The sequence below is a fragment of the Myotis daubentonii genome, chromosome 1 (assembly GCF_963259705.1).
Source record: "Myotis daubentonii chromosome 1, mMyoDau2.1, whole genome shotgun sequence".
NCBI lineage: Eukaryota > Metazoa > Chordata > Mammalia > Chiroptera > Vespertilionidae > Myotis > Myotis daubentonii.
The window spans coordinates 129,175,291-129,195,360 of record NC_081840.1 but is presented as its reverse complement, the minus strand read 5'-3'; the positions used below and the strand labels follow the sequence as shown (position 1 = coordinate 129,195,360).

Genomic DNA, 20,070 nt, shown 5'->3' with positions numbered 1-20,070 from the left:
CCACAGGCAAGGCGGCTTCTGGGTCTCCCGGGGACTTCTTGCCTTTGGCCCAGCTTTCCGATCACAATCACAATCATGATCACGATCTCAAGCTGCTGGCAAGGTGGCTCCTGGTTTCCAGACTGCTGACTTGCCTGTGGCCTGGCTTTTCGATCTCGATCAGAAGCTGTAGGCAATGCAGCTCCTGGGTCATGGCTGTCTCCTGGCTTGTGGCCCAGTTTTCTGATCACGATCATGAGCTTCAGCAAGGCGGATCCTCTGTCCTGGTGTGCTGCCTTGCCTTAGGCCTGGTTTCCGATATCGATCATGATCACGATCAACATCACGATCACGATCACGATCACGAACCTGTGCCACACGCAAGGTGGCTTCTGGGTCTCGGAATGTCGTCTTGCCTGCGGCCCGTGTCGTGAATTGAAAGTTGGGCCGCAGGCAAGGTGGCATTACCAGTCCCAGAAGCCGCCTGCCTCAGGCCCATATTGTGATCATGATTGTGATCCTGATTGTGACCATAATGATGATCGTGATCTTGATTGGAGAGACAGGCCGCAGGCAAGGCGGTTTCTGGGTCACGGAATGTCTCCTTGCCTGTGGCCCAGTTTTCAAAACATGATCACGGGCTGCAGGCAAGGCGGCTCCTGGGACCCGGGATGCTGCCTTGCCTGAAACCTGGCTTTTAATTCCCAATCATGGGCCACAGGCAAGTCGGCTCCTTGGTCCCGGCTTTCTCCTTGTCTGTGGCCCATTTTTCTGATCACGATCATGAGCTGCAGCAAGGGAGATACTGGGTCCTGGTGCGCTTCCTTGCCAGAGGCCTGGCTTTCTGATCACGATCACGATCACGATCACGATCACAATCACGATCATGAATCTGGGCCGCAGGCAAGGCGGCTTCTGGGTCTCGGAATGTCGCCTTGTCTGCCGCCCGTGATCATGATTTGAAATCTCCGCCACAGCCAAGGGGGCATTCTGAGACTTAGAAGCCGCCTGCCACTGGCCCATATCATGATCCTGATCGTGATCATGATCGTGATCTTGATTGTGATCGTGATGGTGATAGTGATCATTATTGGTGAGCCAGGCCACAAGCAAGGCGGCTTCTGGGTCACGGAATGCCGCCTTGCCTGTGGCCCAGCTTTCAAATCATGATCACGGGCCATAGGCAAGGCGGCTCCAGGGACCCGGGATGCCACCTTGCCTGTGGTCTGGCTTTTCCATTTCAATCAGGGGCGTAGGCAAGGCAGCTTCTGGGTCTCAGAATGCCGCCTTGCCTGAAGCCCGGCTTTCAAATCACAATCATGGGCCACAGCCAAGTTGGCTCCTGGGTCCCTGCTGTCTCCTTGCCTGTGGCCCAGTTTTCTGATCACGATCATGAGCTGCAGCTGGGGGGATCCAGGGTCCTGGTGTGCCGCCTTGCCTGAGGCTTGGCTTTATGATCACGATCACGATCATGATCACGAATCTGGGTCACAGGCATTGCGGCTCTGGGTCACGGAATGTCGCCTTGCCTTCGGCCCGTGATCATGATTTAAGCTGGGCCACAGGCAAAGCGACATTCTGAGACCCAGAAGGCTTTGCCTGAGGCCTATATTGTGATCGTGATAGTGGTTTTGGTTGTGATTATGATCGTGATCTTGATCATGATCGTGATCGTGATCAGAAAGCCAGGCCCCAGGCAAGTTGGCTTCTGGGTCTTCGGAATGCCGCCTTGCGTGCGGCCCAGCTTTCAATTCATGATCACGGCCACAGGCAAGGCGGCTCCTCCGACCGGGATGCTGCCTTGCCTGTGGTCTGGCTTTTCCATCTCAATCACGGGCTGCAGGCAAGTTAGCTTCTGGGTCTCGCATTGCCGCCTTGCCTGAAGCCAGCTTTCAAATAACGATCATGGGCCACAGGCAAGGCGGTTCCTGGGTCTCCTGGGTACTTCTTGCCTTTGGCCCAGCTTTCGGATGACAATCACAATCATGATCAGGATCTCAAGCTGCTGGCAAGGCGGCTCCTGGGTCCCGGGGTACTGCCTTGCCTTCGGCCCGTCTCTCCAATCACGATCACGGGCCGCAGGCAAGGCTGCTCCTGGGTACCGGCGTGCCATCTTTCCTGCGGACCGGCTTTCCCATTTTGATCATGATCACGACCGTAGGCAAGGCGGCTCCTGGGTCCTGGACATCACCTTGCCTGCTGCCTGGCCTTCCAGCGGCTCCTGGGGTTTCACAGGAAATAGTAATACCCAAGCATGTCCAATTCGCAGTAAACAATACACTGAGGAAGCAGGCAAAAGAAAGACAGGGCTAAGTTTAGAGGTTAAAAAAAGAGGATAAAAAAGGAAGAGGAGTAGTATAGGTGGCAAGCATGCTGTGGGAAAGCTTGTGTTTTTGACTCAGTTAAATTGTGGGAGGCAAGTATGCTTTTAATCAGCTTGCCTTAGTAGAACAGATTTATTTATTTATTTATTTATTTCCCAGATGCTAAACTTGCTTTAAGAAATCATGTTTACTAGGCATATATAAAACATCAAGCGGCCCTACTCATTTCTGAATCACAGAGAGTAGACGGGTAGAGGGTTCCTCAGAATTCTTCTTTGTAGAATATTTTGTGATATTAACCAGAGAAAACATTAAAAAAAATGTAGTGAAACTCTTTCAATGTTTGTTATTGAGTTAAGGACTGGGGAGGTGTGACAGTGTGTGGAGCATTGAGGACTGTAAACAAGAAGAGATTTGAGGGAATTACACACCATAACCCAGTATGAGTTAAGTTATAAAACTGTAATTATAAAATTGTAGTGTTGAGTAAAATTATACAAACAAGTGCAATGCAAATTTCAAGGAAATATAAGCTCACTGGGGGCTATGATAGTTCACAAAATAAAATCTTGAAATATGGTTGAAATCCATAGACTGAGGAGAAGAGGGACGGGTACGCCAGGTTTGGGGGAAGGTGAGGAAAGGCACAGAAGCATTCCCATGGTATGTGAGAGGAGGTTTGAAAGACCCCAACTGGAGGAAGCGGAGGTTCTGGGTGCGAGTAAAGACTGGACAGGAGGTTGGGGGAAATCATGGAGTGCCTTCCGGGAGGCAGAGCCTTCTTCCATTAAAGTGAAGTTACAGGACTGAGGCAGGTCAACTCACTTCAATTCCATTTTATACTCACTGTTGTGTAGGAGATAGACTTTTTCTCAAAACATAACCATAGAGAAGGTTGTGTTAACAACTTATTGGTTAAAATCATGAAATAATGAAATAACATTAATATTCCACCTTTGAACCAAACATATTTATTTCTAAGTAAAAAAAAAAACCTCACTAAATCTGTATATCTTGTGTTGTTACCAAAAAAAAAAAAAAAGAGTTAACATGCTTCTCAATGTTAAGAAAGAACTAAGAATAATACCTGTCCATCCCACGATTCTGTGCGAGCCATACAAGATGAAAGTGTTTGGCATGAATCCTAAACAATACCTAGGATTAGATGAGGGCTTGACTTTTTTTTTTGCTGTGAATGTTAATGCGAATTCTGTTAGTGGACTTTGTATAATGTAGCACCTGACTTTCAAAGCAGGTAGAAATTGGCAAAGACAACCAACATCAAGGCAAAAATTACCTTTTCACTGAACTTCCATCATATAGTATAAATTACTGCTCCCCGGGATCATGGGCAGCTTGACCCGAAGGGGCAGATCCAGTAGGGCAGCCACTCCCATACCTGAAAAGTGGGCTTCGTGCTCGCCCTGTCAGGAACAAAGGAGAGTTGTGTCTTTCCTTTTAGGCTTTATTTCCTTGGTCCAGGCCTATCTACCCCTACTTTAACCAAAGAAGCAAAGGGTCATATAGTCAGGTTTGAAGGGGCCTGGCCTGAAGACCTCCTGATCTGTTACCAGCCAGAAGCTACACCCCACTGCGCTGCACCAGGGCACCCCCAGCACCACAGTTACACCCATGGGACTTGTCTGTGGCTCTCCTGCCCCATGTAAGACAGGGCCTCCTGCCACTAGCATCTCCATATAGCTGGCTGTCTTCATGTCCTTGGCAAGGCTGCTGGTGGCCTTCTTGGTGGGATCAAAGCCAGCAGCCTTAGAGTGGGTGCTGAGGTAACTCTCCATTGAAGACCTGGGCCCCTGCCCTCCTCATCCCTTGTCCAGACCTCACCTGGAATGGCCGGTATGCCCTTTTGCCTGAGGCCCCGCTGTCTCCGAGTTCCAGGTTGTAATGTGGGGGCCCCATAGGGTGGAGCCCTCACAGGCTGGCTCCTCTCGCTTGAGGCCTGAGCTTCCAGAGCTGGGGAAATCAGTCCACAGGGCCTGGTCCAAAAATCATTTCTCTCTGAAACCAACACAAAACCACAGTCAAGCCAAACCCCAAGTCACAACATATAACGCTTTGCTGGCGCATAGCTGGCTAATTTCTTCTGGCCTCCAAGGAGCTATGGTTCCAGAAAAAGAAAACTCCAGGAGTGACTGTACCAACCATTCTAGGGCCAGAGGCCTGGCTTTCCACCTGTCCCCTCCTAGACACTATGACCACACCTTTCCCAGGCTCCTGCAACCACTTCCCACTCCAGGTCTCAGTGACGTTCTTTTGACCCTTGTTTCTCATCCAGTTCATCTGACTGCTACCCTTTATCCTTCTTGATCCTTTGGTGTCCACTGTCACCTCTCTTGCCTTAAGCTCTCACTTTATAATCCCAAAGTTTAAAAATTAAAAATTAAAGTAATGTAACATTCAAAGGGCTCAACAACATATATTCATTCATGTTATCAAATAAGAACAGGCAACACTTAAGAGTAAAGGACTGTATCTACCCTGCTTTGCTCCATAACAATTACTGCTCTCAGCTACAGAGCTCAGGCCCTCTCTGCCCAGCACAGCTACTTCCTCCAAAGGCTGATCTGCCAAGCATGCCCAACTCCTTTCCTGGGGATCTCAAGATAAGTGCTTAGTTGTTAATATTAGAAAGATGACTTTAATTGTCTTATATACCTACATGATCTCACAATTTTTTTATAGTATTGTGTACCATAAAACCAGTGAATGTTAACTTCTAATGAAAACTGGATTTGAAATTCTTTCCAGGGATAATATCTTAAATAGGGAAATTCAATTTGATTCAATTCACAGCATCTACCTTCACAACCACTCCCAAATGAGAAATATCAGCAATCATTTATTCAATAAACATAAGATTACTTTCCTTTTCCTCCATTTTCAGCCTTCCTTGCTCTCTCTCCTTCTCCTAAAAAGAGCCTAAAGGGAAAAATGTGGTAAAATGAAGCCAAAGACATGGTTTTGAATCCTAATTTTTGTTTTATTCTAATTTTGGCGACAAGAAGTCTCAAGTATTTTTGCATAATATACAAGGATCTTCATATTCTAAACCTTATTTATATAACAGCCTAGTCTCATCTCCTACAGGTGCCTTTCTGGTGTACTATGCTGCAGTAAAGGCTGGTGTATGTTTCTCCAGACACGTTATACCCTCATTGATTATACCTTTATACTTGCTATTCTCACTGCTTGGGAAATCTTCCCACAGCTTTTCTGTCTAGAAAACTTCTTCATCCTTCAAATGATCCCTGCTATATAAGGTCCCCCCTGACTTCAAAAAATAAACTTAGGCATACCTTTACTATTTTCCGGTTTGCTTTGTGCATTCAACAAAAGACCACAAACACTAAGAAACGCTGCCATAATGGAAATGATCATTAATTATCAATTGTTGTTTATAACACCGAAGAGGAACCATTAAATAAATTGTATCTCACATCAGCAGCCCAGGGCCTAATATAGGGTCAATAAGCCTTTGTCAAGTGAAAGACGTCTGACTTCAGCAAGGCAAGTCTAGTAAGACAACTGAGACTAACAGGCCCCTAAAGATATGAGATTGGCACTGGGTACTGTACACATTGGATTAACACCTAGAGGTCACTGAGAGAATCAATACCCATAAAAGAAGCAGAATCCAGAACCCAGGGACTGAAATTTATGGAATATCAAAGTTTAGAGGAGAAAAGAAAGAACCAGGAGACAAAAGGTAAAGATGGAAAGAAAGATATAAACAAAAGGAATTATGAGACTATAGAAAGAGAACTTAGTGCTATGATTTATCACATAGGTAAGAAAGGGAGTGGGGGTTAGAAAGAGCTTCCAGAAGGGGGTAAGGTGTCATTTGCCAGACATTTCTAAGAGCAAAGAAAAGATAACATTCAGAAGAACTGAGCACATTTCATAATTAGCACATTATTGATAACCCCTGCAGTCCAGAAGGGCAGGGTGAAAGGAAGGTTCAGAGTGGTTACGTAACAAGTGAGTGGTGAGGAAAGGAAATTATTATCAGATAAGAGCTTTTTATTCTGAGATTCAGAAGCAACATCAAGAGTACATGTTGCAGGAAAAATATACTAAACTCAAACTAATAAAAGCCAGCAGAAGCATCTTCTTATACAAACCACTGTGAGTAACACAGAATTCAGGAAAAGCAATGCTCCAAGTGTGCTTCCCCACACTGAACACTGGTGCGAGACAGCGTCTCCTCATGTGGGCACACTTCTGAATGACGTTTTTCTGGGGGGTCAAAAGAAGTTAGTATGAGTACCATCATGATGTTTACGATATCCAAAAATGAGAAAAATCTTAAATTGTCTTAGACATTAAAATGCACATATCCAGAAGGAGATTTTTGTAAGTGTCTCAAATTTTCAAATTCAAATCTAGCCATTAAAAGCAAAAGCTATTGCGGACAACTGTGTGCGTGCGTGTGTGTGTGTGTGTGTGTGTGTGTGTGTGTGTGTGTGTGTGTGTGTGTATCCAATTAGATAGAATGCCTACCTGGTAGGGAATCTCTTCATCTCTTAGGGGAAGTGTCTGGCATCAATAAATTATTCAATAATTATACAGGTCTTTAAGGAATGAGGTGAACCTCTTCTAAGATGACTTTGAGAACAAACAAAACTTGAATTTTTAAAGCCTGAAAATCATTAACAAATATCTGAATACCAAAGCTAAGTTGTACATTTATTATTCCTTTAAAAAAAAACCTAATATTTCAAGTCAAATGCTACTATACTACTACCACCACAGCTATCCTGACCGTTTCTTTTGGAATAACAAGTTTAAATGCTCTAATGAAAACATGGCCCTTTTAATGAAAAGTATAGAAAGCATATATTGACAAAAATTAAAAAATAATTCAAATATTGATCCCACTAGCAATCAATATTGAGGACAGAGAAACAGTAAACTGAAATTATTTTTCATTGAAATAATGAAAGAGCTTTTGATGTTATAAAAAGTGTATTTTGATAGTTAATTTAGAAATTTGAGTAATTTAAATATACATTTGAAAATTATTTTTAAATTTGAAAACAAATTAATCCTCAGATATATAAACCTAAGTACCTTTTCCTAGTATGAAGAGACTTAAAATGGCAATCTGTCCACAAGGCATTTTAAATGTTCCAAGGTTACTTACTGAATTAATGCATGAAATTGCTCAAAGCTAAGCTCTTTGGCAGCCAAGGCAACTATACCTAAAAGACACTGTTCAGCAATACACATGACAAATTAATGACACAAGATACACGCAGCAGAAGGCAAACACTCTCAAGCAACCAAAACTTTTCCTCTTCTTACTTCATTTAAATCCTCAGTTTACTTTAAACTTTACTATCATATAAATTTATGTTTCAACATATTAGTTGCCATCATTTTACTGAAATGGATATAATATTAAGAGTATAGAGGGTGAATAAATAACAAATACTTCTTTTCAGTTCAGGTATGCTAGGGTAGTTTTATTTTATTTATTTTATTTTTTATCAGGGTTTGCTTTTAAAATTTTTATTGATTTAACATGCAAAACATTTACATGGTTCAAAAGTGAAAACTGTATAAAGAGATAAGCAAAGAGAAGTTTCATTCTTTTACTTTCAAGATTTTCATTACTTTCTGGTTTATCCTTATTTCTTTTTTTAACAATACGCAAATATATGTCAGCTTAATTCCCATTTTTTCTTATAAAATTATTTATATTATATATATACTTTTTTACATCATGCTTTTTAAAATTTGGTATTTCTTGAAAACATTCCATATCAGTTCATAGAGATCTTTGCTGCATAGTATTCGTTGTTTGGATATACCATCATTTATTCAACTAGTTTTAGTTAGATGGGCATTTAGATTGTTCTCTGTTTCTTCTATGAAAATTGATTAGCTTAAACTTTTATCCCTAATAGGGACAATTTTGGAAATTTTTATTTTCCAAGGGAATTATTTATTTCAACGAGGTTTTCTAATGTATTTCCATGAAGTTATGCAGTCATGTAAATATTTTACATTTTCTTCTGTTTTTTTTTAATTAAATCTTCATTGTTCAGATTATTACATTAGTTACTCTTTTTCCCCACCATAACTCCCCTCCACCCAGTTCCCACCCCACCCTCTGCCCTCACTCCCCACCCACTGTCTTCATCCATAGGTGCACAATTATTGTCCTATCTCTTCCCTCACCCCACACCCCTTCCCCCCGCCCCAAGAATAGTCAGTCCATTCCCTTTCTATGTCCCTGATTCTATTACAATCGCCAGTTCATACTGTTCATCAGATTATTTATTCACTTGATTTTTAGATTCACTTGTTGATAGATGTGTATTTGTTGTTCAGAATTTGTATCTTTACCTTTTTCTTCTTCTTCCTCTTCTTAAAGGATACCTTTCAGCATTTCATATAATACTGGTTTGGTGGTGATGAACTCCTTTAGCTTTTTCTTATCTGTGAAGCTCTTTATCTGGCCTTCACTTCTGAATGATAGCTTTGCTGAATAAAGTAGTCTAGGTTGTAGGTTCTTGGTATTCATCACTTTGAATATTTCTTGCCACTCCCTTCTGGCCTGCAAAGTTTCTGTTGAGAAGTCAACTGACAGTCGTATGGGTACTCCCTTGTAGGTAACTGGGTTTCTTTCTCTTGACGCTTTTAAGATTCTCTCTTTGTCTTTTGCTCTTGGCATTTTAATTATGATGTGTCTTGGTGTGGTCCTCTTTGGATTCCTTTTGTTTGGGGTTCCCTGCGCTTCCTGGACTTGGACGTTTATTTCTTTCACCAGGTAGGGAAGTTATCTGTCATGATTTCTTCAAAGAGGTTTTCAATATCTTGCTCTCTCTCTTCTTCCGGCACCCCTATAATTCTGATGTTGGTACGCTTGAAGATATCCCAGAGGCTCCTTACACTATCTTCGTATTTTTGTATTCTTTTTTCATTTTGCTTTTCCGGTTGGGTGTTTTTTGCTTCTTCGTATTTCAAATCTTTGACTTGATTCTTGCGATCCACTGGTCTTCTGTTGGGAGTCTGTATAATGTTCTTTATTTCAGTCAGTGTATTCTTAATTTCTAGTTGGTCCTTTATCACAACATCAAGGGTCTCATTAGATTTCTTGAGGATCTCACTACATTTATTGGCGGTCTCACCAGTCTTCTTGAAGATCTCACTACATTTATCAGCGGTCTCACCAGTCTTTTCGAGGGCCTTATTAAGTTTATCGGCGGCTTCTAGACAGTTCTTTAAAGACCTTAAAAGTGTGGTTTTGAACTCTATATCCAGCAGTTTGCTTTCCTCCAATTCTGTCATTTGTATCCTGTTTCTTTGTCTCGGCATTTTTTGTGCTTCGCTGTGTTGACAGAGTGCCTTTCTGTGCTAAGTGTCCCAATTACCTGAGGTGGACACTCTTGGTGCACCCCCTTGTGGGTTTTGTGCACAGTCTTGTTGTAATTAAGCCTTGATTGTTGTAGTTATCACTGTGAGGAATTGACCTCCAGGCCAACTGGCTGTGAGAATCAGCTGTGTCTGCAGTGGGAGAACTTCTGTGCTGGAGACACCCCTCTGGGGGTAGACTTCCTTCGATGGGGCTTTGGTGCTCACTGAGTCTGCCCCCTGAGTGGGTCTTTTATGGTTCCACAGAGCTGCAAACTGCATGCTAGGATAGTTTTAAAATATGAGAAGTTATTGGCAATCATAGTGCTTCACACATCATTGTAATGTGTCCTGTACTTTTGAAACATCTGGAAACAAGTGTGCATTACCAGAAGCTAAAAATATACCCCACACAAGCCAGTGAAATTAATGCTTGTACAGAATGCAATACTGACAATGGGGAAAATATCTCACAATTAAACATTTGGGATAAGATAAAATTTTTTCCAAAGAATACTAGTTTTTCTGTGACTGATTAAATAATTTTACTGTGCATCTACTACAAAAGTTGTCAAAAAGAGCAATTTAGAGAAAGGAGGCAAGCAATATATAAAGGTTAGCAGGCAGAATGGTGGGACATATAAAATCTGAGAAAAAGAAAATAGTTTGCAAAGAAGGGGAAAAAACCCTGGTAAAATAGATTGTTATCTGGAATAAAAATGTTAATGTATGTTCATCACCTTTGTTGACATCTAAGATAAATTCTCATATTTTCAGTTAACAAAACTTTTCAAATGTATACTACAATATAAAACAAATTTAAAATCTCGTTTTATTCATGTTCACTTTAAAAATGAGGCAAAGTAAATTGAAAAAGTACGAAACTATATTTTCAAAGGGGAATTCAGTGTAGTATGCCCACCTAAATTAGTTACTGAAGTAGCAAACTTAATGTATAATGAAGCCTTTTAATCTATCACTGTGGAACTTCCAGCACTGTCCACAGTATGTATGCAGTCTATACTAAGATACTAATAAAAAAAGTTACAATAAAAGATCTTACTATTTCCTTACTTTTTAATATAGAGACTGGCTTTAAGTACCTAATCATAAACTAAGCATAGGCTAAAAAAGGTCCTCATCAGGTTAAAACCTTTCACTTATTCTTAAGAGGAAATACTAAACTTGCCAGAATAGGGAATCTTATATTTCTACAGTCCTTGTTTTGGTAGGTGAGAAACTCATTATGTCAATACCCCGGCCGCCGCCCCCGTCTCCCTTAAAAGGAAATAACTTAGCTGGGATTGGAGCAGGAGCGGTGATTCTTCTCCAGTCTGCAGATGAGGGGCTCATCATGTCACAGCCCTCATTCCTCCTTAAAATAAGATGGCATGGCCATGCTGCACATCAGTAAGGTTAGCACAGCTGCCAGATTTTTTTATGGCCACCCTGCACAGGTTTTTGTTTTCACAATATCTGGAAATGGCCTAGAGGGAGACATGAGACAGAGCACAGGTACATTCAAAATAAAGGAGTTGCAGCCTTCACAGGGAAAGCAGCACTGATAGCCACACGTTCCCACTTCTTTATATGGATTATAGTTATTGCCCCTTCGGAGAGCTAGCGTATACACTGCTTGGTCCTTGGGATCCTAGTTTATGTTCATCCAGGAAGTTAAGTAGTTTAGGGACTCTGATTAGATTGACAGAGCAAAGGGGAACTTAGGCTTTTTTAAAGTTTGGGTTTTTTCAATGATGTCAAAGGTGTGACAGTCTTCCTAACAACAGGGTCATCTGTTGTCTGTACACTTGGCTCCTTAAATATAATAAATATACAGTTGGGAAAAGTCATTGTTTACTCAGTGATTTACATTCTACCCAATCTTCATTAGTTAGCATTTGCTCTAAGCAAATTTTAATGAGGCAGGCACGTGCTGTATTTTCCTGAAAGGTAGGAAAGGTCTAGTGACCGAAGCACCATAAAGGTACTATTTCACTTGCACATTAAGGTAGACGCACATCTTATTCTAAAGGACTATTAAGTACCACAAAAACTGTCCATTTCAGTTGTAATTGTATTGTATACTCCCAGAATTCATAAGCCATAAATATTACTTTTTTTGCACGTACTTTGCAATTGCCATTAAAAACCCATATACTTTCTACACCCAGTGTTTGAAATACATATTCTACAATCTAAGTATCACTCTCTCAGGTTAGTTTTGTCTAACAAACTAAAGGTACTGAACTGTGATCTATACAGAAAAGACATGAATTTGCAAACTGAGTTAAGAGTGATAAGTAGAATATGGTTGTAGATATGATTAATGATACAATTGTAGGAAATGATTCATGTATGGTTATAAAATAGAATACAGTTTCAAAAAAAACCATCAAAGCTTAAAATGGATTTAAATTATTCTGAATCGTGGTCACAGAAAAGATACTTTTTATAATGTGGAATTCTTATATACACCATAAAAATACTGCTAATATAATGTGAAAGAGTTAATAAGTCTTATTCAATGTGTTAGTTTAAAACAGCTTTTCATTTTCCTAGTCACTACACAATATGATTTATGCACAGATATTGGTTTTTGAGTCTGGCAGAAAACCCCACTTTGTGATTCCACAGCCTTACCTCTAGGTTCAGTGCTCTTTCTTTTTGAAGAGGAGTAAATGCAACAGGCAACAATCCATGGTCACTTGCTAAGGACCGAAGGTCAAAATAGTATTGGGCATAGACACTGGTGGAAACATAAAAATGAAACCGCAGTAGACATATGTATTGCCTTTCCAACTCATTTCTGGGGAAGAAGGAAAACACAAAACCACCACAGGGCCATTTTAGTCAACTTGGTTCTCTTCAAAATTGTCTTTCTAAGCTACTAGGTTGGCTCTGAGTTTAGTTTTGAAACAAATAAAGGCTACCCAGCTGGGCTAATACACTAATGTTCAAACAGGCAAACAAGGTTCAACAATTTGTGGTCCCCTTTGAGTTTGGGACAAGGGGAAGGAGGTTATATCTCTTGTGCACAATTGCTGTTGACTACGGGCTCAATTATCAGAGTGCCATTAGTGCAGCTGTAGGTTTATTCTTCTTGCTCACTCACAGGGCTCCACTCTAGTGCTCAGGTGAAAGGAATGACGTATGCTGTTTCTTAGCCCTGAAGAACTTGCAGACATTTTCACCAGGCTGATAGCAGGAAGGGGATTAGTAAAGTACAGATGTGCCAACAAAAGGACTGGGCACATCACCACAGCAACAAATGGATCCATTCAGAGCCACCACTCTTATCTTTGAGGGGAAAACTCTTGGAAAATTATCAGACACCAAAGAAGAAATTGAGGAAGAGACAAATAAATGGAAGCATGTAAATGCTCATGGACAGGAAGCATTAACACCTTTAAAATGTCCATACCACCTCAAATCATCTCTTTCAACCAAATTCCTATCAAGACGCCAATGCCATCTTTTACAGAAGTAGAACAACTAATCCAAAGTTTTATATGGACCCACAAAAGACCCTGAGAGGAAAACAAAACAGGTTGGAGGTATCACACTACCTGATATCAAACTCCACTACAGGGTTATAGTCATCAATACAGCATGATACTAGCACAAAAACAAACATAGATCAATGGAACAAAATTGAAAGCCCAGAAATAACCCCACACTTATATGTTTAATTACTGTTTGACAAAAGAGGAGACTTCATTCAACGGTATAAAGACAGTCTATTCAGTCAATGATGTTGGGTAAATTGAACAGATACATTCAAAAAATGAAGCTAGACCACTTCTTACACCATATACAAGAATAGACTCAAAATGGATTATTTACTTAAATGTAAGAGTCAAAACCATTGAACTCCTAGAAGAAAACATAGGCACTAAAATCTGGAATATTTCTCTTCATGTTTTGCTGATAGATTACCCTGAACAAGCGAAATAAAAGAAAAAATAAAGAAATGGGACTATCTCAAACTAATAGTTTTAGGATAGCAAAAGAAAACATCAACAAAATAAAAAGACAACACACTGATGGGAAAACATATTTGACAATGATATATCTAATAAGGGGTTCAATATTCAAAATTTATAAAAAACATATATAACTCAACACCTTGTAAAAACATGTACAGCTCAATACCAAAAATATGAGCTATCTAATTAAAACATGGACAGAGGACCTGAAAAGACACTTATCCAAAGAGAGCATACAGGTGGCTGATAGACATGAAAAGATGCTTAACATCACTGATCATCAGTGATATGCAAATTAAAACCGCAGTGAGATATCCTCACACCTGTCAGAATGGCTATCATCAACAAACAGCAAGTGCTGACAAGGATGTGGAGAAAAGGGAACCCTCGTGCACTTTTGGTGGCAAGGTATATTGGTGCAGGCACTGTGGAAAATAGTATGGAAGTTCCTCAAAAATTAAAAATTGAACTGCCTGTGACTCAGTGATTCCACCCCTGGTATACATATGAAGAAAACCAGGACACTAATTGAGAGAATACATGCACCCTATATTCACTGCAGGATTATTTATAATCCTTAAGCTGTAGAAGCAACTCAAGTGCTCATTGACTGATGAGTGGATAAAAAAGCAGTGGAATATTATTACTCATCCATAAAAAAGAATGAGATCCTGCCATTTGTGAGAGAATAGTTGGACCTAGAGGGTATAATGTTAGTGAAATAAGTCAGTCAGAGAAATACAAATAACATATGATTTCACTAAAAGGCAATATAAATGATCAAACAAAATAGAAGCAGACTAAGAGGTAAAGGGAACATTTGGATGGTTGCCAGAGGAGAAGAGGTTTGGGGGGTGGGAGGGCTGGGTGAAGAAGGTGAAGAAATTGAGAAGTACAGACTGGCAATTACAATGCAGTTATGGGGATATAAATTACACCATAGGAAAGAGAGTCAATAATACTGCAGTAACTATGCATACTGTCAGGTCAGTACTAAAAATACTGGGGAAAACTCTTTGCAAAGCACATGATTTTCTAACCATTATGCTGCACACCCGAGACTCATATAAAATAACTAGAAGCCCTGTGCACAGATTTGTGTTCTTACACAATCCAGGACCCCTCGGGGGATGTCAGAGAGCCAGTTTTGGCCTAATCCCTGCAGGACAGGCCGAGGGACCCCACCAGTGCATGAATCTGTGCACTGGGCCTCTAGTATGTATATAAGATCTTTGGTTAATCTCTTCCTGCCCTTCGCCCTCCCCCATTCTCTCTGAGATTCATCAGTCTGTTCCATGTTCCCACGCCTATGGTTTTCACTTCTGCGTTAAGCGTCTGCCTCTGGTGGCCAGTGCACATCATAACTACTGGCTGGGCAGCCAGTCGCTTAGGCTTTTATTTATATATAGATATTGAATGTAAACTCTTATTGAAAATAAATGAAATTTTTAAAAGGGGGGAATAAAAGACCTGAACTGGTAGACAGCGTTAAGAAAGCCATGAAGGTATTAACATTACTGTTGTTTTTGGATGTGAGTTTCTACAAAGTTTGCTACCAGAGAAATATACCAAATCATCACACAGATTATTACAATAATAACACATGAAGACATACTAATTAATGAGGAGTATGAAATGTCAAAGCAAATATGGATAGAAAAATGTATGTAATTTTATGCCTAGTTCAGTCCTCTGCACAATGTAACCTTTCAAAATATTTCTTATTTTGTAAACTTTATGGGGGCAAATAAGGTATTCGAAAATGGTTAGAAACTTCATCAAAATCTTGCAAACTCACAAGTCCTTGATTGTAATGCCCTTTAGCAATGGGACGAAGTGAAAAGTCCACATAATCTGATCGTGCAGATACTTGTATGTCAGAATAATCGCTCCCAAAACAATGCGTTTCCAGTTAGATGGGCAAATGTCGATTTCAGCATAAGATAAAAGTCTTTCTATGTAAACCTGCAAAGTAGAACACTGGTTTTTGATTCTAGTTCAGTTTAAGTTCTGTGATAAGAACTTTCAGGAATGATAGATTTCATCAGTTTTTGCCATGCCTTTTATTCTTAGCTTCTAGAGCAGCCGTGGGCAAACTATGGCCCGCGGGCCGGATCTGGCCCTTTTGAAATGAATAAAACTAAAAAAAGAAAATACCGTACCCTTTTATGTAATGACGTTTACTTTGAATGTATATTAGTTCACACAAACACTCCATCCATGCTTTTGTTCCGGCCCTCCGGTCCAGTTTAAGAACCCATTGTGGCCCTCGAGTCAAAAAGTTTGCCCACCCATGTTCTAGAGAGACTGCTTGGCCAGTCAGAGCCAGAGGCCAAGAAACAGTTGCAAATCAGACACTTCTACTGCCTACTTTCCCATGTGAATTTCCAGCCTGCTCACCATAGACTCGCTGGTTCCACTCTTGGCCCCAGTCAGGACTCATGCGGGAGGCAATCAATAGATGTCTCTCTCTCATACTGATGATACTCTCTTTCTCCTCTCCTCCCCTTTCTTTTCTACTTTCTCTGAAAATCAATGGATAAAATATCCTCTGGTGAGGATTAAAAAAAATTTTTTTAAAGACAGCCCCCCAGTGGCTGCTGTGTGGTGCAGCAGCACAGGCAGTGCAAACAGGTGTGTCTGAGGCAGGTCTCCACAACTGTCAGGTATTCCTGGACTTAGTGCCTTTGTAAGAAACACAGACGCACACCAAGGATAGTCATTTCATATCCCCTAAGCCTCACATCTCCATCATAATTCTGTGAAATCCATGTCTGTCTTCCACAACCCGAAGCTTGGTCAGTTCTGTTGGTTTCAGGTGGTAGCAGAGCTGCCGGTCTCTATCTCCCTGGTTCTCCTCTAAACCTGCCAGATAGCTGGTGAGATCTCATGATTTCTTCACATGTATTACATGTCTATTCTACAAAGAACTGGGTGAAGTTAACAGCTAAGCAAAGATTATAGAGGCAAGCTGTGATTTGCTGTTTCGTCAAAGGGTTCTTTGAAGAAGAGTATGTTTACTGTCCGAGGTTGTCAGATTGACAGCTCACATTCACCAAAGGTGTTAACACCCAACTGTATTTTGGAAAGCAAAAGGTTATTGAACATTATGTGTTATTAGTGAAAGTTTGCACCAATCTTCCAAAGCTAAATGTTCCCAGATATCCTATGAATGAACCTCCTTACAAGGTTCAACTGTCAACTTTCTGGGAATAATTAATTAGAGACATATACAACATTGGAAATCACTCAACTTTCCTTCATCTCTTCTGCAGATCTAGAATGTGCCATTACTCATTCATTTATACCACTTGCCCTCCTGTGTCAGTAGAATTGAGATTTCTCTTCTCACTGAAACTCTTCTAGCACTGAAGTCAATCCCATCCCACTTCTGAAGAACACCTCCCACAATTACCTCTTCTTGAACACTTTCCTGGGCCAGAGATTCTCCCCAATATGAATGTATTTATGTGACACCCATCCCACCCCCCACAATCCCTAGACTGCTCCTCTCTGTTTGCTTACAGTGAATGCCCTGAAGCTGCTTCTCATCTCCCACTCTCTCCTTCACCCACTGCAGTCTGCCCCTGGCACTGTCACTCGACTGAAACTACTACTGCTAAGGTCATCGGTGCGTTTGCACATACAAACCAGAGCTCTTCACCCCAGCTCCCCACTCCCCACGCATTCCCTAATGTCATGTGGGGCACTGCCATTTGCCTAGGTGCTTGTCCAAAGACGTCCAATTGAGTTGACCTGCTGCAATCTGTTAGCAACTCTTCTTATCTCTGCCTGTCACTGACAGTGAGACTGCTTCCTAGTCTATTTGTCACTTCTCACTCATGTCACTGTTATTGCCCCTGAATTCTCAGCCTCCACTCTGTCTCCCAGCTACAGTCATTTTCCCCAAAGCAGCCAGGATAGCTTTTGTAATCAAGAGCACTTCCCCACCCTGCTCAACTCTGCCAAAGGGTTTCCACCAAACAAATCAAAATGTCACTTCCTCCCATGGCCTGCAAGCTGCAAGGCCCAATCAGGTAGCACTTGCCCTTCTAGGTCCTCATGCCCTACATTCTTTCCCTCATTCCACACTCTGACCACACTGGCCATACTCAAATACCAAGTATAAGTTCCCGTCTCAGAGGCTGGCACTTGTTCCCTCTGCACATAACGCCAGAGCTCCTCATCTTCCTCAGTTCAGTCAGGCCAGGGTCAGATGCCATCTCTTACAGAGGCTCTTCTTGATCACCTCTCTAAAGTAGCAAGCCCCTCTCAGCATGATATCACGTCATCCTGCTGTACCTTCGTGATATTTACTACTACCTGAGATATTCACCTTTTAACAACACTCAGTTAAAGAAATATTTATATCTTCCTCACTAGGGCAGAAGCTCCATAAAAGCAAACACTTTATTCAACCATGTCTCTCCTCTATCCTCTGCACTTAGGTCTGTAAGGACTCAGCTCTGAAGGAGAAATCATCAGGCATAGCTTAGGGTGTTATCAAAAACAGGGGGAAACAAGAAAATAAAAGGAAGTTATGCGAGGTTCCAGAAAGAGAGTGAGGTCAAAGTGCTCAATGCTGCCAAGTAGTTGCTCCTTCCATAAATATCCACTAAATACCTGCTCTTGTTATTCTTCTATCTTCCATGCACTTTTTATTCACACGTTTTCTCGGTACTGGAATAGCTAATACTAATTCCCTGCCAGTAGCTCAGATTCATGCTCTAATTCCACATATTCAAACGCGTGGCCTGGTGCATCAAATTCGTGCATGGAGTGGGGTGTTCCCTCAGCCCAACCTACACCCTCTCCAATCGGGAACCCCTTGGGGGATGTCCAACTGCCAGATTAGGCCCAACCCCATGGGCCTAAACTGGCAGTCTGACATCTCTCTCACAATCTGGAACTGCTGGCTCCTAACTGCTCACCTGCCTACCTGCCTGATTGCCCCTAACTGCCTCTGCCTGCCTGCCTGATCGCCCCTAACTGCCTCTGCCTGCCTGCCTGATCTCTCCCCCAACTGCCCTCCTCTGCTGGCCAATTTGGTTCTGACTAGTCTCTTTCTATGCCAATCAGCATCAAAAGCTCTGCTTCCTAGGCAGCCATTGGCTCCTCACACTTCACCCAGATTTGGTTCTGACTGGTCAGTTTCTATGCCAGTCAGAGTCTCTGAGCCTATCAACAGAGCCTGATCAGAAGGGCGGCACTGATCAGCAGCTCTGGTGGAGGCCTGGAGAGAAATGGAGGGGCTGCTGCTGGCCTGGCTTGGGGAGAAAGAGAGAGGCAAGTGTTGATCAACAGCTGCCACACAGGCTATGGATCAGACCCTGCTTCTCTCTTCAGGCCTCTTTCTGGGCCTAGTTTGCAGTCCCCTCAGCAGTCTGTGCTGGGTCATCGTGCCTGCAGCTGCAGCAGTCAGTGCTGGGTCACCATGGCCACCCAGTGCTGACTGCAGGACTGACTTCCGGTTGGCTGAACCTCCGGTTGTGACGGACCCAGGGTTTTTATATAGTAGGATGATCTCTAGAGATGCCCCTCTGTCTCACAGGTGCATCATCTTAATGTGTTTGAAAAGGAATCCCCCTCTTCTACCCCAGATGCTCTCCTTGCTGAGTTCCCTAGCTCTTCAGGTGGGAGCACCACTCCCGCCTTTGATCAGCTGTGCTCAGCACTCCAGATGGCTGGCAGCTCCATGGAAAGGACTGCGTCTGGTCCAGTGCCCACTGATGGGTCTCTATTCAGAAGCACAGGCTGCCTCTCCAAAATTCTGACTGAACACTGAAGGAGGAGGCACTGCACTAAGTACTCTTCCCTCGGACCAAGCAGGAGACATTCCCCTTTAGGATTGTCCGAGGGAGGAGTGATACAATCCCCATTCCTTCTCACTAGAATGGACCACTCATTCCAAATGACACACTCTTTCCACAGGAATCCTGGATGAATGACACACAGGCCCTTACACAGCTGTAGCTGAGCAGACAACCAGCAAAGCCCTTTCAGGTCCTACTGGCACTAGAATCCTGGAAACATCACAGGCAGGCACAAGAGGACAGAAAGGACGGATGAACACCCATCATCCAAGGAACAGAGAACTTAGGGCTCTAGTTCTCCATCAGGACACACATTACAACTGCGCGGGGAATGCAGCCTGCGACTCACCTTAGACCTACACTGAACCTGTCACTGCCTGGGGCCCAGAAGGTTCTGTTATTGCCCCCATCCTGCCCCATCAGCACACCTTGTATGCGTGCGTTTTGTGCATTGGTGTGCCTATGTCTCCTGAGGTCTGGAGGGAGAAATTGGAAACCTCTCCCTCCTGCTGCCTTTGAGAGCAATCGCTTTGTGGTAAGAAAAGGAAGGACATTTTAAATCACAGTGATTATTAAGCTCAAATGTGTGAA

The 20,070-nt window shown here is 42.1% G+C and overlaps 1 protein-coding gene across 1 annotated transcript in view; it reads right to left on the bottom strand.

Annotated features, from left to right (window-relative positions):
- Positions 1-281: 281 nt before the first annotated feature.
- The window catches only part of LOC132234690 (cyclin-Y-like protein 1), a 57,972-nt gene continuing 38,183 nt past the window's right edge, over positions 282-20,070 (bottom strand). Inside the window, exons 6-7 of the mRNA XM_059695975.1 lie at positions 15,465-15,631; positions 282-348 (exon numbers count right to left, since the gene is read on the bottom strand). Of these exons, the coding sequence (XP_059551958.1) occupies positions 282-348; positions 15,465-15,631 (234 nt within the window). The remainder of the gene's footprint in view (positions 349-15,464; positions 15,632-20,070) is intronic.